Source organism: Diceros bicornis, chromosome 8 (assembly GCF_020826845.1).
Source record: "Diceros bicornis minor isolate mBicDic1 chromosome 8, mDicBic1.mat.cur, whole genome shotgun sequence".
Classification (NCBI taxonomy): domain Eukaryota; kingdom Metazoa; phylum Chordata; class Mammalia; order Perissodactyla; family Rhinocerotidae; genus Diceros; species Diceros bicornis.
This window is the reverse complement of record NC_080747.1, coordinates 16,440,805-16,458,671: the sequence shown is the minus strand read 5'-3', so window position 1 is coordinate 16,458,671 and position 17,867 is coordinate 16,440,805. Positions and strand designations below refer to the sequence as shown.

Below are 17,867 nucleotides of genomic sequence, written 5' to 3'. Positions count from 1 at the left end.
GGAAACAAGATTGTAACTATGAAGTTTCTTATTCATAGCTACAAAAATCAATAAAACAGATATTCTGACATTGTAGGCAACTCATACACTTGAATGTTGACTTTACAGCATATTAGTTTATTCAGAGAAGAAGTTTAGCAGTTTGAATAGTCTTATGAGATTTGTTACCCCAGGATACAAAATGTCAGAAAAAACGGTGCTGATCTCATAAGATTATCCCAAGTGCTCCATATCTTCCTGATTGCATTTTACTTTGAAGGACATGAGTTACTAGAGTAAAACACTCACTAGTGAAGAAACAAGTATGGCCATGAGTAATTTCTAATGTTTTATTATGTTTTGACCATGTAAAGAAATGGCCCCTTTTCACATATATAGAGTGCGTTGGTTTGCACAGGAAAAATACTTTGCATGCCATTCAATTGTGGGACTAAAAGCTTCAGTATGGTAATGTAGTTTTTACTGGACAGCATGACTTTATGATAGGTGCCTGTGTTCTAACTGAGCTTGCTGGGTCTTTTATTTGGTTGGATGAAATCATCTTTAACTCCATCTGTTATTTACATTACATCTCATTTCCAAAACACCTATACCAGTTATCGAATAATATAATGGTTCACTAAACATATGCAGTGTAGTACCAATGAGGCTTTCAAACAGATACACAGATTGATTGCATAGCATTTCCTATTCTTCCTACCTGTGTACTCAGGTGGGCAAAGGCACGTGTAGTTATTAATTCCATCCACGCACGTAGAATTATTTTCACAGTCATTATCTTCACAGTCATCAACATTGACTTCACAATTTTCTCCTTCAAATCCATCAGCACAAATACACCTGAACGTCAGGGGAAGAAAGGGCAAAAACATCTTCCTGCATTTTAAAACCATATGGTTTAAATATTGAAACAAACTAAATACACTCATCCATTACAGAGCTTTTAACTACATAAAATTGATTTTTAAAATGCTTTTAAATGACATGTTGTAATCATCAATTTAAGGTAATATCCCCCAAATCAGAAACAATTTGAAGAAGATAATTTATGCTGGCTACAAGATGGCAAATGGCCCTGTGGTCCTATAAGTCAATAAATATAATATATTTGCAGGTCTGAAACATAAGCAAAGTTTATTTTACGGCCCTAGATATCTTAATCTCGGTTGAGTGCTAATAAAATAATTCATGCTTCTTTGTTCATAAATGAGGAAGAACTAATTATGATTTTTAAAAATTACAACATCTACCACTCTAAAATGTTCTCGGTGTCTCAAAACAAAAAAGAAATCTGAAAATAAAATTTTGTCTTCCTTGCAATTACAAAACGTGAATGTTCTCTTTAAATCTCAACAAATACAATTTTTTTCACCGGCATAAAACACTGTACATTTAATCCTGATAAGTATCAGAATAATTTTTCAGTAAAGTCTCGATGAAAAAGAGACACTTTCATAACAACGCAGAAATGAAGTATATTTATTATAAAAAGTGATATTTCTAACAAGCTTTAGTATTAGATTAGCATTCGTATGTGAAATTATTAGTGCCATTATAAAAACTCTATTTCATAATTCATGAAGTACATCTGGAGTAACTGTACTGTATGATTAAATAACTCCAGATTAAAAATGTTCACAGCACGTTTGTCTACTCATATTGTGGCTTGGAAATGAATCATTAATTTTCTGTTTCAGTGGGACCTAACATCTTATCATTACACACTGTCTTTAAAGCAGTACACAAAACAAGAGATGACTATATGACTTGCAGTAGGGGACCAGCTGGCTATTAATTAGCATAATAGAGCCACTACTTTGTCTTGACCTAATCTGACTTGATTAATCAACATGTGTGCGAGTGTCTTTACATTTCTTAATTTTGTAGCATCCTGAGCTGAGAATACTATAACATCTCCATTTGTTTTTATACTGCAATATCTCTGAGAGGGACTGATAGATATTGTTCTTATGAATAGATTTCTAGCATACTGTTTAAAATAATACCCTTTATTTTGAAAAGGAAAATGCGTGTTTGCTTAGTTATTCTTACTGCAGTACTGCAGACACAGAAGATTACAGACTGATGACCTACCAGAATCCATCTTTTACTCCTTCTTTTAAGTGGCAAGTTCCTCCGTGTTTACATGGGTTACTGATGCATGCATGAATTGGGACATCACAGTCCTGACCCTAGAGAAGGAATGGCCAAGGAAAGTTGAGTGTAAGTAAAGTAGCTCTCAGCACACAAGAGATAGCACAATAAAATTATGAAGGCCCACCAAAGAAAGCTATGTTTTCATATCGTGGTCCCACAACAGCTTCTATTTACCTTGAAACCATATGGACAGGTGCAGCGATAGAAGTCAACCGGATCGTTGTTACAGGTGCCATCATTTTTACATGGATTTGATAAGCAGGGGTTACATTTAGCTAGAATATTGACATCCACAGGACCTAAAAATTAATTCAAAAATATGAGAAACGAATGTTTTCTATTTCTAGTTCATGTCAAATTATTCCAATCCCTTAATGCAACAATAAAGTCTGTATAAAAGTTATTATTGATCACATATCTATATGTGTTTCTCTTCCATGACAAAACCAGAAATCAGTATCATCGCATTTCATTCAAGAACGCAACAGAAGGCCTTCTTATTGGGAAGTATGTTGAGACTCTCTGACATAAGCGTGGGACTCTGGGTTGCGGGCTTAAGTGGTTAGTATGTGATGTTAGTGACATCAATGTCACAGGATCAATCCCCTCATGGGCTGATTAGATGATGTAGATGTGTTCCATGGCCACTGCTTGCACCTTAACCTCAGCCAGTTGTCATGGTAATGTACATCATCAATCCCAAAGAGGACTTTGTGTGTGTGTGCACATATGTGTGTGTTGGGGATGGGTGGACAAGTTTTATGAATAAGTAGAAATTCATCAGTGCAATTAAAAATAAAATAGTATGCACCTGCCCTGACAATATTAGTTCAGTAGTGTTATTTTCACACAGGAAATACAAACAGTGCCACTCTCCTGCATATGAAAATAAACCAAAATGTAATCTCTGTTATTCTCCCTCATATCCTTTTGGTTCAGTTTGTTAGCACACGAGCATAGAGACATGATGAGTGAGATTTCTGTATCTTCCTCTCCGATAAGGAAACACCATTGAAGCGATCTCTACTTGTAATCTCACCTTTGAGATGCACATTTTTAAAAAATCTCACTATCCATGAAAGGTCTAGATTAACGCAGATTCAGTTGCAGCCATTTCCCTTTGGTCACACATATTTATTCATAAATGGCTAACAATGTGGAAAGTGTACCATCCTCAATAAAATTATGTTCCATTGATGCTACTTTTTGCACTGTTTGTGAGAGCTCACTAGATGGCCTTTTGGCAACTGTCTGATAAGGACCCTTTGTCAAAGTGACATCTTCATGCATAAAATACAAATATTTTGTAAGATAAACATTATGTTTCTGCTATCACCAATCTCTCTGTAGTTCTTTATCCTCATTGGAATATGCAGCAATAATTCCAATTGCATGCTTCAGCACACACAATTTCTAGCAAAGTTATTTGAGTCAATTGTGTAGCAGACCCCCTCTACTATCACTGTTCTAAACTTCTAATGTACCTATACCCAAAAAGTTGTATGCCTTCTGCTCATATAAACTACCTTTCATCTAATTTTTCTACAGATTAGAGTGTATATTTGTGAGTTGTTGGTCTACCGACAGAAAGTCATGTATGAAAGAAAATGTGAGTTAACATGGTGGCCATAGAGACTCTTCATATCTAAGTATTTTCTTACCTTGGGAAACACTGATACAATTTCATATAATGATTTTGAGGTAAAATCTAATAAAAAGATAGTGTTCTATATTGTTTAGTTTTTCTATTAACGAAAAAAACACACGAAATATATCTACATAGAGATTCCTGTTTCTTTTTGAACCACTTGGAAGTGGATGACAGTTCTGAGGATGACCATGTTCATGAGAAGGGGTAGTGTTTGCTTCTAGCAACACCTAGTCACTGGACGAGACCTAACCAGTGTCCCCTTCACTTTTTCTTGGTAACCAGAATAACTAATGCAGTCTTTACATCAAATTACAGCTGGAAAATTTCTGGGATTAATACTGAAGTGAGCCTCATAGAAATTTAATTTCTCACCCTTCCTCCAAATTATTTATCAAATAAATTTAGCTATTCAGCACACTGGAGAAGTGAATGGTGGCAGTTATTTAACGCAGTTAGTTAAATTAACTTAGAACCTCCCAATAAATGGCTTTGTGTTGGCTAAAGTTATCACACTTAGAATCAGCAATAGAAAGGAAATATCTAACTGGTAATGAATCCCTTAGCTAGGCTAGAAGGAAGAATTTGACTTGGAACAAAGGCGTGGGATGAAGCAGCCAAGAATGTATACCAGTAAAAGAGCACATCAGCAAACGCAAAGACTGTAAACATTTATCTGGCCACTTCCCAAGACCTTGAGAACAATTGTCTTTTGGTCTATTTCTGTGCTTTCAACCTTGTAAGACTGTGGTTTGAATCGAGGGGTTCACGGTTGGCAGTTTCTAAATTTATTCTGTGGAATGTGACATTTTTCAAAAATTATGTTTAGAGATTGTTTTAGCAAAAAATTGGACATATTTTGAAGAATTTAATACAGTAGACAGGTAACCAAATTGCCAGGCTGAAGTCGTCCCTGTCCAGTTTAGCACACAGTCAAGATTTATTTAATAAATATCCACTGAATCATATATTATAAATAAGCACTATCGAATTTCTCCACATTTTTCCAACACTAAATTCGGCTTCCTATACAGCTAATCATGCTCATTATCTGGATTCCTTCAGTATCTGGGATTTCTTACGGGTATACAAAGGGAGACTGTTGCCCCCTCGTATATATTCAGTTTAGCTAAGGGAATCAAAATAACAAGCTTTCCCAGGGGTGCAGGCTTCCTCTGACAATTTCTTAACCCCACAAACTGTTCTGGTGACATCAGGATTGGGAATATAGCAAAATATTGAGTTCTAACTTTTTCAAGTTGGTAAGGTTGACTACTACAGCTACAGTCTATTTGCTTCTCCTTTTTTCAAATCCTTCTTTTGAAGTCAGTTCTTCAATGATAATTTCTTATTTCTGGTACTTGAGTTTGAGTGAAGGGAAATTCAGAAGATATTTGTAAGTTATATAAATTCCAAATAGCAGCATCCACTGATATGTCCAAATATCTTACAATGATATAATTCTTTTTCTTATTTTATCTAGATTGTAATTCCACCTAATGAAATAGCCTTCTTATAATGTGATTTTTACATCTACCTGGTTTATCCAAATCTGCTATTTCTATATGCTCACCCCTCAGAACTATATTCCTTATATCTGGCTCTCTCCTGTCATTCATCTTCTCCCCATATTTGCCCTTTTTCTAAGTCTATCTTCCATCTTTTCTTTGCCTTCACTTTGTGATTCATTTTCCACCCAGGACACTTTCTCCGAGATCCTCTCTTGCAAAGCTCTTATTCAAGAGGAAAGATGTCTTTAATCTGTAATCTGTCTACAATAAGGAGATGATATCAGAGCTAAAGGGAGATGATAAATACAGTCATAACAAAATGGTAGAAGAGTTAGCATAGCTCTCTAGAAGCAAACCACATTTGTAGAATTTTGCACACTTGATTAGTCCCAGGTAAAAAGAAGATGTCCAGGAATAGGAATTAGAAAAGTCCTTTAGCATAATGCATAGTAATCTTGGACAGAGAATCTGAAGCCCATCAATCCAAGTTAGTAACCTAGATTTGTCACTTGGGGTGTGGAGTGAGAAGAATAATGGCAGCCATCTCAATGTTGTTTTAAGCACTGGATGAGATACTAATGAATGTTGATCACAGAGTATCAGTGAGAGCAAGCACGGAATATAGTGAGAGCAAGCACGGAAGCCACAGCAAGTTCTGACACGCTTTCCTAGACTCCCAAGGGAGGCAGGGCGATGGGGGGAACACAAGTGGTTTACTTAATAGGAGAAAGACCTTCACTGAGTTCTTCTCAGTATTCATCACAAGTTCACTGAGTACTTTCTGTCTACTGCTGCTGAAATGTACGAAAACTGTAGGGGCTATTATTATCAAAACCATGAGAGAATGGAAGTAGGCACCGAGAGATAATTATCCATTGGGTAACAACACTCAGATTTAATGATTTTATGTTTTTAAGGACTGCAACTGTGATTTGTAAATTCGGCACGGACAACCACCAGAAGTAGTAGTACAACATTGAGAAGAAGAGGTTCTCTATGTTCTTGCATTGCTACTTGGCAAGGAACCACAGCTTGCTTGCTGATACAATTTCACCAATCTTCAGTATTTCCTCCTTCCCAAAGTTAACTAATTCCAAGAAATGTTAAATTATTGCTAACACATTAGCCCTCATAAGATGTGTGCCACAGTGGACAAAAGAAATCTAGCTTCAGGGATGCAGATGTTTACTAACGTCACTGAAATGAAGGAGGCCAGTCTGGGATAACAAGATTGATTTAAGATTTGGTCTTGACTTAAGAAAGCCCTGTAACATCAGCTATATGGAGTGGAGGTGTGTTTAGCTTAATAATTCAAAGAGAAAATGAGCAGAAAGTTTGGTTAACAATTTGTCCTTGTCAGTTACTTTAATCTTTAATGGAAGAACTGCCGGACCTCAAATCCATTAAAGCTCGTAGGCAGATTTGCTTACTTGACTCAAATCACTAGCTATGCACCTGACACCAATATTGCCACCCACTGAGAATTGTATCTCACTTTGATTTATTACTAAAAGCTCCAGAAACAATTTCTAAGTGTATCCCAGAGTCTGCCTTCATTCTGGCATCCCTTGGAAACATGAGTCAAGTAACAGAATCCTCTAGCACTGCCCTTGTGTAAAGTCAGAGGAACATCAAAGACAATTCAGGAAAAATGTAGGAAATATTTGATGTTGGGCATAATTAACTAAAATGAAGTTTTATTTAAAACCAAAGATTCCAGGCTCCAGTTGCTGTTACATTATTGCATCTCTCAACCATTAATATCAAATGCATCTTTTTAACAACATTCCATCATTAAGTCATTTATTTATCAAATATTTATTGAGAGTCTACTTTGTGATAGGCACTAGGCTAAGTTTTGGGGGTTCAAAGGCAAGTGAAATGCCCAAGTTCCTGGAAAAACTTAGTTTAGTAGTATATATATATAATATATATCAACTACAGAACATAGTTGCAAGAGGATGTGGCTAATGGGAATGCATGTTTTGGAATATGTGTTTTAAGTTTACGCAAGCCATCAAGGGGGAGGAATTCACTAAGTGAACAGAAATACGAATCTGAAGTTCATAAGAAAAGTCATGGCTAGATATTTGAAGTCATGGGATTGAAATCAATTAATTTAATAGGGCTAAGGAGAGAATCCCACGTATGTCAATATTAAAGAGTGGGTAGGAAAGAGGTGTTGGCAAAGGAATGAAGAAAGAGGCAAGGAGAATGTACAAGAAGGAGCAGTGGCCCCCACTGTCTAAGATGAAAAGAGAGCAAATAAAGATAACTAAAAAGAAGCCATTGAAATTGGCAAGATGGAAGTCACTGGTATCCCTATGGTTTCAGTGGAAGGGTGGAGATGGTCGCCAGATGATAGGGGGTTAAATCCCATAAGTTTGCATTACATAAATGGTTAAACAAAACTATGAAGGCTGGATGTTAACAACTCTGGGATCACCTGGCTTGGCCATTTGCTACATATACACATGATCTTAGGCCGGTGAATAAACTTCTTGAGTCACAATGAAATGGAAAAGAGCAATAATTATTTCATGGAGTTATTGTATCATAGAGAATATGGATGTACTATATTTAAGAACAGAATACAAACTGTTGGTTCTCATCACCTATTAAAATAAATGTCTGTTAAAATTTTCCCAGTGTGTTAAGTTTTAAAAAGTGTAATGAAGAACAGCCCTTGTTTGGGGCAGGCCCTGTTTGATGGCACTCCACTTTGGTGGCCCAGGCTCGGTTCCCAGGCACAGACCTACACCACTCGTCAGTGGCCATGCTGTGGCGGTAACCCCACACACAAAATAGAGGAAGACTGGCAACAGATCTTAGCTCAGGGTGACTCTTCCTCAGGAAAAAAACCCCCAAAAAACAAAAACAACAGCCCTTATGTGTTTTTTTAACATGGTGATTTTGGCAAATAACTATGTATAAACCTAATATTTTGTTTAGCCAGTGAACAAATTATAATCCCAAAAAGCTAAGGTTATTTCAAAGTTATATATGCTATATGCTAGTGATACTGAACCTGAAATGTAAAAAGGATTTGACCAAGTTCTAAATATTACTTCAAAATTGATCTAACTAGTGAATTTTTCATTGCTTCTAGTTTGAGCTAAATTATTTAATTGCCTTCATAGTTTAATTAAATAACTACGGACAATATCAACCAATAATTTTGAAACACAAAACAGAAGATCTCAAGCTTGTCAAAAACTCTCTCCAAAATAAAGATGTTGATCTTGCTGGAAAAAAAACCCAACAGTATTACAAAGTTATTGCTTAGAAATGTGGAATTTTCCCCAGGAATTCCAGATTCTAGAGAATTCTTACCATATAAAATTAATGGAAGAGATCAACCATGTAGTGGTGAAATGTTGATCATCTTGGGATATGAAAAGGTCCCAGGTTTCCTGCCCCTTTAGCTGACCTTTACAAATGAAGTAACAAAGTACCATCGAGTACCATATCCCTGTCTCTTTATTACACCTTGTGGCTATCAGACACTGGCCCATTTGGGTTTCTTCCTGTCTTTTGTGTTCCATTCTTAGTTCCATACAACTCCCTGTAAGACTCTCCTGATGCCCTGATGGACCTGGTGGTATCAGTTACAATTCTATAATTGTTTGCTGTGTATATCTATTATTAATATCTTATACAGTCATGCACCACATAATGACATTTTGGTCAGTGACGGACCACATATATGACATTGATCCCATAAGATTAGTGCCCTATAGCTTAGGTGTGTAGTAGACAGCACCATCTAGGTTTGTGTAAGTACACTCTAAGATGTTTTCACAATGACGAAATCACCTAATGACGATTTTCTCAGAATGTATCTTTGTCATTAAGAGACGCATGACTGTATATATTTCTATCACCAAACTTCCATATTGTTTGGGAATTACCTATTTAAATGTATCTATCAGTAGAATATAAGCTCCATGAAGGCAGGGGTTTTTCTCTGTCTTGTTCATTACCTTATTCTTAATACCTTGGAACTATGCCTGCTGCGTAACAGAAACTCACATAACATCTGTTGAATGAAAGAAGGAATATGTCATTCATTTGCATTAGGTTGTTCACTCCTTAGCACATTTAAGAGTTTAAAAAATGTCTGTCAAATTAAAAATCAATAATTTAGTTGTCTGTATAGCTAAATCTTCTTGAACCAAGAGCAATAAAGGGAATATTAGAAATTAACAATATTCTACATTCCATGCTGAATTTCTCAATGAAAACCTGGAGAGGTAAGAAACCTCTGTTTTATTGCAGACTGCTTGATCCCTCTAATTTCATCTGATATTTAAAAGATGAGGATACGACATTTGGGTTACAAAGACAAGTCATGACCATCTGTTTCCCATTCAAGAATGCTCTAATCTGGGTACTAATTAAATATGCTCTGATAATCTATTTCATCCAGTTCATTTATTTCTGTTGTTTACTGAAACTATGAGATTATACCATAAAGAAAATACTCTGAAAGATGTAGGATAAAAACTGTATGAAACAATTAATTACTCAAAATAATAGCATAGCCTTTCCTAGAAGAGAAAGCATTCAAATTATTACATTGCTATGTAAACATGCCTTCAAATAAAGAATATTCATCTTCCTGCCATAATCAGAAATTACAAATTTACAAACCGTAATATTAGAAGTATGTACTTACATGATTTTCATGAATAAAATAAATCACATTAAACTGGCTTAACCACGGGAAAAGGTAATTAAAATATAAAAACTCAAATTATAAAATATTTAAAGCTTTCAAGCTCATAAAGAATGTAAGCTCAAAAACACAATTCTTAGTAGATTTCCTAGAGCGAATTATTTTAATTAATAAATTAGAATACTTGGCTTTCTACCAATCCATTTATTATGAAAATATTTCTAGCAAAGCACGCAAGAGTGGTTCCAAACTTTTATTTTCCTAAGTATGTTTCAATAGTAGGAGGGCAATCTTATTTATATTGATAATTTGTTTTGAGAATATTTTTATTGAAAATTATAAGTAAACTTTAGTGGTAAGCTCTGGAGTCAGAGTCAAGGTTCAAATTCTGGCTCCTTCACTTAGCAGCTGAGTGACTCAGTCTCTCTAAATTGCAATATTTTCATCTCTCAAATGGGGAAATAATAGTACCTACTACAGGAATGATGTAAAGATCAAAAGAGATAAAAATCTATGTAAAATTCTCAGCACAATGCAAACTGCTCGATATAAGTTAGCTGTTACTGTTATTGCTATAATTATTATCAGTAGTAGTAGCAGTAGTATTGGCAAAGATTTAGCCTGAGTTGTCATAAATCTTGAACTGGCAGAGTCTTAACAAGACAATGAAACTTCACAATATTTTGACAAATATCGAGAAATGCCGTCAAAGTGCATTATAAGTTTCAACGTTTGCTATCACTCTAAAATTATATTAAGGTATAGAAAAACTGAGTAGATCTTCAAGTCTGCTAAATGCAATTACACTATATTTGTTGAGTTCTAAATGTCTACACTTCTTGCCAACTGGCCTAGATCCATGTGTTCTGCTATCCAGTTTAGGGTATACCTTGAAATAAATGTCATCCATTGACTTGATAACTTAGTGAATATGAAACTAAACTGCCACAGTTCCAGAATTTTCCTACAACATAGCTCGGCCCATGCAGTTCCACCCCCCCATAGTACTGTCCTCACACTTGTCTGCTTGTCCAAACAGCTGGCTTAGACACAGTTATACTAAACATTTCACAGCCACTCTCCTCTGACACAATTTCTTCCTCTGAGCCCTTGTAGCAACTGTGCTATCCAATATGGTAGCCACTAGCTGCATGTGGCTATTTAAGTTTAAATTTAAATTACATAAAATTAAAAATTCACTTCCTCAGTTGCATTAGCTACATTTCAACAACCACATGGGGCTAGTGGCTACCACATTTGATGGTGCAGATACAGAGCATTTCTATTATTGCAGAAAGTTCTATCAAGCCGCGCAGACCAATTTTCCCTCAAGCATATTTCCATTCATGCTACACTAAGTACATGAGATGCTATAGTCATTAAATGAAAAAAAGGTCAAATTAGTTAGATAAATCTTGAGTTAGACATTCATGTATGTATGTATGTAAGTATGCATTGGACTTCTGAGAACATTTAATAAATTAATGTGTACTGTGATGCTCTAAAAATAGAATATAAGTATGTAACTTTTCTCAAATTTGTGTTATCGTGAATTTTTTTTTCAAGAAATATCTCCAGTGAACTCTAAACTTTAAGGAATACAGATCAGCACCAGCATTTTTTGACATGGAGTACGAGTATCCCCGGGTACAGAGAAGGGTAACACAATCAATTTGCAGTTTCTCAACTTCCCCATACAATCTTTCTAAAACCAACCTGCCCAATAACATGCCTAACAGTTAAGTTTTTATGCCAGTTTCTCCTTTCCTATCTCCCCTTTGACAATCATCTCCACTTTACAAAAAAATAGTGTATGTCTCAGCCCACCAGAAATTTACCATGGGGCCTGCCCCAAGGAAACATCTGGGGTCATAAAAGGACAATTTAAAATACTGGTTATTTGCCAAGGCTCTTGTAATCAATGCATATAACCCCAGAAAGGCATTTCCAATAAAATTTTACTTTCAATTTTTAATAAAAATATTAAAATATTCATAAATAACTATGCTGTCTCAATCAATGGTGCATGATTATTAATGGCAACAATTCAAAGAAAAATTTAAAAGCTCACAGATTTTTGGTGGTGGGAAATTTTAAAAATTTAAATTATACACTTATTTTATAGCAAAGAATGATGCAATTATATGAGGTACTGGAAACAGGAATTTGAGGAGAAAAACAGAAGTTCAAGGGAAAAGGAACAGTATACAATATTAAGGATAATCTTGTTTTTGTCTCTTTTAAAATTAGCTGTAATATTTAGATTCTACCAAATACATTTAAAAGAATAACGGAAGGGTTTTGTTTTAAAATGTCAATATTTACAATGCGTTGCGAATTACATCTTTTGCAACCATTTATAGCTATGAAAAAAACATTAGATGCCAACTTCAAAATGTTTGGAGGGAATATAGTTTTAGAAAATTCTTTCTTTTATCAATAAATTATGGAGTGTCCCACATAATTTTTTGGGTAGTGTTTTGAAAAGCAATGTTATAATAAAACTAGCAGCTAACCTATATCGGGTGCTTACTGCATATGAGATAGCATGTTTTACATGTATTAACTCAACTAATCTTTTTTCCAACTTTATTGAGGAATAATTGACAAATATAATTGTGTATATTTAAAGTGTACAATGTGATGATTTGATATACATTGTGGAATGATTACCAAGAGAAAGATGATTAACATATCCATCACCTCATATAGTTAATTCCTTTTTTTTTATGCTTAAGATCTACTCTCAGCAACTTTCAAGTCTACAACATCACAGTATTAATTATAGTCACCACGTTGTACATTAGATCCTCAAAACTTATTCTTCACTGAAAGTTTATACTCTTTGACCTACATCTCCACATTTCCCCCTCCCCACAGCCTCTGGCAAACACCATTCTATTCTGTTCCTATAAAATTGACTTTTTTCTTTTTTTTAGATTCCACATATAGTGAGTCATCTAATCTTAACAAAACCCTATCAGGGTATGTACTATCATCACCTCTGCTTACACATGAGGAAACTGAGGCACAGACTGGTTAAGCCATTAAACCAAAGTTACATAACTATGAAAACCGAAGCTGGGATTTAGCCCAAGCTACGTCCCACGGCCCAATATTACCTACTTAGATATGTATTTCCTACTTAAATGTTCAAATGTTGAAAGCTTATCTTTTCAGCTAGGTCTGCAAGCCTTGCAAGACAAGACCATACCATAAGCTTCTCTATACTCCATAATACCTGGGATTTTGTTTTACAAATATAACATGTTTAATAAACATTTACTGATTATGCACTTAGAATTTTCAAAAATTTCTCTCCTCCATCTAATAATATGATTGGCCCTCTTGAAATATCTACAAATTAAGAATAATAGTAACCTTCTATCCCATTTTTGGTAAGTAACCTAAATCCATATATTTGACTAGAAAAAGTGGAAAGATATACAAAACAAGTTTAATAATGGTTATCTCTAGGTCTTGTGATTAATGGTTAATTTCAGTTCTTGCAGAAGTAAAATATTTCTTATTGTTTACATTTTCCTATTCTTTAGATTTTCTATGTTGGGCAAACACTGCCCTTGTAATAAGAGAAGAGAATATTTGTTACTAAGACATTATTTCAAATTCACAGATACATAAAACAAAGGGAAAAAAAGGGATACGAACAAGGAAGAAACACCCACATTAACGTAGGAAGAGCGCAGCACAGGAGGCGAGTCAGAAGGTTTGGCCTGAACACTGGGCAGGGCTCGTTTCTCCTTACCTGGCATCAGGAAGCCACAGGGCCCTGGCAGCCCTAGGATCAGGGCATTCGTTCAAAGAAGGCAAAAGCAAAATATTGCACTTGTTAGAGGCTATGAGAGGAATTTCCAGAAATCATGTACTCTTCATTTCTTCATAGATTTTAAAGAAAACATAGTCATTTCCAATGGATATTTCTGAGATTTATTTGAAAAACCTAGTTCTTTACTTGGGCTCCTCAGGTCTTGTCCAAGCATTGGTGGAAACAGTAATTGTTAATTGGGGGTATAACTTTGAGGTCTAGCAGCAAATGGTTTTCTTTTTCTTTTGAAATTAACATGGCAAATATTTATTTACAGAAGTACAAATGATTAAAAGCCATACCTTGACATGTAAATTTTTTTGAGGGAGTTGTGAGTAATAGTTTATCTGCCATTTCTCCAGGACCAGCACAGCGAGCAATTCCCGGTTCTTTATATTCCGACTTTACCCAGTCGGATAACCACTGCATGTTACAATCACAGTAAAGAGGGTTGGCTCCAATTGCTCTGGAAAAACAACACCACGAAAGCACACACACACAAAAGTATGGAAGCACTGTTATTTCCTAAGGGAACATAACTCAAAGTGATGCTCAGTAGAAAATCCCTACAGATTTATTGACAACAACAATTTAGAAGAAAATGGAGACACTGGGGATTCCCCATTTTCCTGAGTTACGTGCATCTGAGATTTAGTGAGCTGTCACTAGTGTTAACATCTATCTGGGTTTTACAAAGTCTCCATGTATTTGCAGAGACAGGTTTATACTGGGTGTAAGCATACCTAAGTACAGATTAACACTTGTTCATTCACCAATTATTTACTGAGAACCCAGTCACTATGCCAGGTTCCGGGGACCAAAATATGAATAAGACATGATTTTTAACTCCAAAGAACTCCTTCTGCAAAGGGGATTAACAGATACTCATACATGCAAATAGGTTTCATTAGAAGTTTTGTATCAAAAGTTTTTACAAGATGACTGTGAACAGAAGGTAACCTTTCCGGGGGACTGGTGATTAAAAAAGTCTACACTTCTATATAGTTAGATTCAAGTAAGTGGAAAAAGTTGGGAAGGATGTTTCAGGTTAAAGGCCACTTAGTATCAAGGCATGAAGATAAGAAAGGGCATGAAATAATTAAGATGCATAAAGTTAGTCCACCAGAGCTGATCTGGACCTTCGTTCGGTGTCTGTCCCTTTACGAAATCTTTCATTTTGGAACTTTGGTTCCTACTCACTTAAGCAGTAGTAGTGACAAGAAAAGTAATCAAGATAATAGCTAACATTTATTACACCATTACAATATGCAGGAAGTGTGCTAGGCCATTTGCATGAATTATCCATTTTATCCTAAATAGCAACTCTATGAGGTAAATACTATTAACAACACAATTTACAGATTAAGAAACTAAGGCCAGAGAAGTTAAGCAATGGATTGGCAAACTTGCCAAGCTTGGGCACAAGTAGTAGATGCATAAAATAGCATTTAAAAACTAATTAATTATGATTTATAATTAACTTGTCATTAGTAATGCTTCTAGGTCTACAGTCTAAGCAAAATTAATCTTATTCTTTTACTAGGAAACCCCCAAAGTATACACGGAAAACCATAACACTTTATATTGTAGCAGTTTTAATGCCCAACTCTGACCAAGAATTGGAGTGTAAAATGTTATGTTCACATGTATGTCATATTCAAACCCTTCTTCTAAATTAAAAATTAACAAAATGATGTTTTTGAGTCATTTGATCTCATCTCTACTGACATTTGCTAAGCCCTTGTAAGGGGACTCAGTGGAAAAAGTGAATGGAGCCAAGCTCTTCATGATCTAGGGAGTACGAGACAAATGCATAAATGAAATATGTGACAGAAAGGACACATGACAAAGAAGATTCAAATTGCTCTCACTGTTGGGGGTGGAGCGTGTCACATAAAGTTCTGCTTGGCTCAAGCAGCACCTTTCCTAGGCTGCCTTTTCTGATAAACCACCCCCACACTAGCTGAAGGCCATTTTTTTCTTTATGCTCCCTTCTTTGCCAGACAGTACAGCAGCCTTGCACCCCTGAGCTAGGGGCCTCATTCACATTGTACCTCACGCACATGACATCCACGGAATTTGTAGAGGGGTGGCCCTGAATTTGAGGTAGGTGCTGGGCCTCACACATGAAAAAGTGAAGGTCTTGCCTGCTGGGACCTAATAGTTCAGTGGAAGGGATATTAACAGTAGGCACCAAACAGTCTGATAGACAGATGTACAAAATACCTACATTGATAAGAGTCCCCAAAAGGCACATTCAGATGTAGCATGATGGACTGTTGGCTCCTACCCTCCGCCAATCCCTCTCTCTCACTTTTCTAAACTTCTTATCTTCATGGAGTTTGGTGGATTTTGGAGGGGAGGGCAAAGCCAGGAGAGGATATGGCAGGCAACCTCTTCTGGGGAACTTGGAGCCAAGCGACACTGATATATAAGCTGAAGCAGAAAACCGCCACCAGATGATGCCAAACGCAGCCTGACCTCAGAAGGCTTTGGATTCTAGGGCTGTTCCCTGAGCTTCTTCCAGCTCTGCCTTGGTCTTAACATTACAACTAAAAATAATGGAATTTGACCCAACAGAGTTTTTTGGACCCCATTTATCACATATTTTAAAATTGTTTTACTGTATTTCCAAGAAATATGGAGGTACAAACAGGCTACTATGAGAGAAAACACAAAGGAAAAATATTTCACCCAATATGAGGATTTGGCTGTTTCCCCCTACCACACCATGAAGTCTCGAACCTCTCTAAATTTATTTCTGCATGGTGTCATAGTCAATGCTGAGTAATATTTGCTAAATAAATGAATCCAGTTTGATCAAGTCAGGATAGCCTTCATGGAGGACGTGACACTTGGGACGTCACTTGGAAATGTAGGATTTGGGCAGATCAAATTGAAAGGGAGCTGATATTCTAGAATCAGAGAACATTAAGAGAAAAGGCATAGGCTAGGAAGTTGAGGAGCCATCTTTGTAAGAAGAGACTCTTAGCTAAGCAAAGAGAATTCAACTAATGGGCAGTAAGAGCCAAAGGATGAATTAAGGCTATCTTGTAGTGGGTATCATATCTAGATTGAAAATCTTTACATTTTCTTTAAAAATGGAACCAATCACATCTTATGATGTTACAATAAAAGGGGTGGCAGAGGACTGTTTGTTCCAAACTCACTTGCCAGGGAGAGTCTGACTCTAAACCCACATTCATGAACCAGGTACTCACAGGTGTGATAATGCAGAAAGATCGTTGAAAGCACCTTCAGGCACAACAGAAATGTCATTTCCATGTAAAGAACTAAAAGCGAGAAAAAGCAAAATTAAATTTCCTACATTTCAGAAAGTTCAGGAAAATCCCCATGCATGTATGAGACTTTAGTTTATAATAAGCATTTTAAATTAGTGCAGAAAAGGGTTAATTCCTCTGTAAAAAGACCTGCAAATTTAGAAGTCAAGTAGTGGATGCATAAAGATATGTACGTTAATAAAGCAAAGACAATAGAAGATGGAAAATGATATGATCAGGCTCATAGAATAAGAAGCACCAATGCTCAATAAACAAATGAAATATACTCAAATATTCTAGTAAATTGAATTGCAAATTAAAACAGGAATGGAAAACAATGTTCAATCTGTCATATGATGAAAATGAAAGGATTAATAATATTCAATATTTGCAAGAGTGCTTTGAAACAGGTACTCTATTAAAATAGAGTTGGTAGAAAATAAATTTGTAAATTGACAAAATCTTATTTTGGGAGACAACTTGACAGTTATTTCTGGTATTCTCCCAACATACTTGACAGTAAGATGAATGTGTAGGATGTTCATTCTAGCACTGTGCAGAAGAATTAAAATTTGGAATTAAACCAAATGGTAGTAAAGATGAGGATGATTAAATAAGTCATGGTTCTTTCATCCTATGGAATACTCTGTACCAGTTAACCAGTTGAGGAATATTTTTATACGATGGAATGGAAATAGTCTAAAGCATATTGTTAAATAAAAATGGCCAATGGTAGAACAAGAACAAATTCTACTTATGGCTTTTA

At 35.7% G+C, this 17,867-nt stretch overlaps 1 protein-coding gene across 2 annotated transcripts in view; it reads right to left on the bottom strand.

Annotated features, from left to right (window-relative positions):
* The window catches only part of SLIT2 (slit guidance ligand 2), a 364,985-nt gene that overhangs the window by 47,131 nt on the left and 299,987 nt on the right, over nucleotides 1-17,867 (bottom strand). For both annotated transcript variants that reach the window (XM_058546810.1, XM_058546811.1), the window contains 5 exons: nucleotides 17,042-17,113; nucleotides 14,123-14,286; nucleotides 2,332-2,456; nucleotides 2,095-2,192; nucleotides 701-840 (listed from right to left, as the gene is read on the bottom strand). In XM_058546810.1, coding sequence (XP_058402793.1) covers nucleotides 701-840; nucleotides 2,095-2,192; nucleotides 2,332-2,456; nucleotides 14,123-14,286; nucleotides 17,042-17,113 — 599 coding nt within the window. The remainder of the gene's footprint in view (nucleotides 1-700; nucleotides 841-2,094; nucleotides 2,193-2,331; nucleotides 2,457-14,122; nucleotides 14,287-17,041; nucleotides 17,114-17,867) is intronic.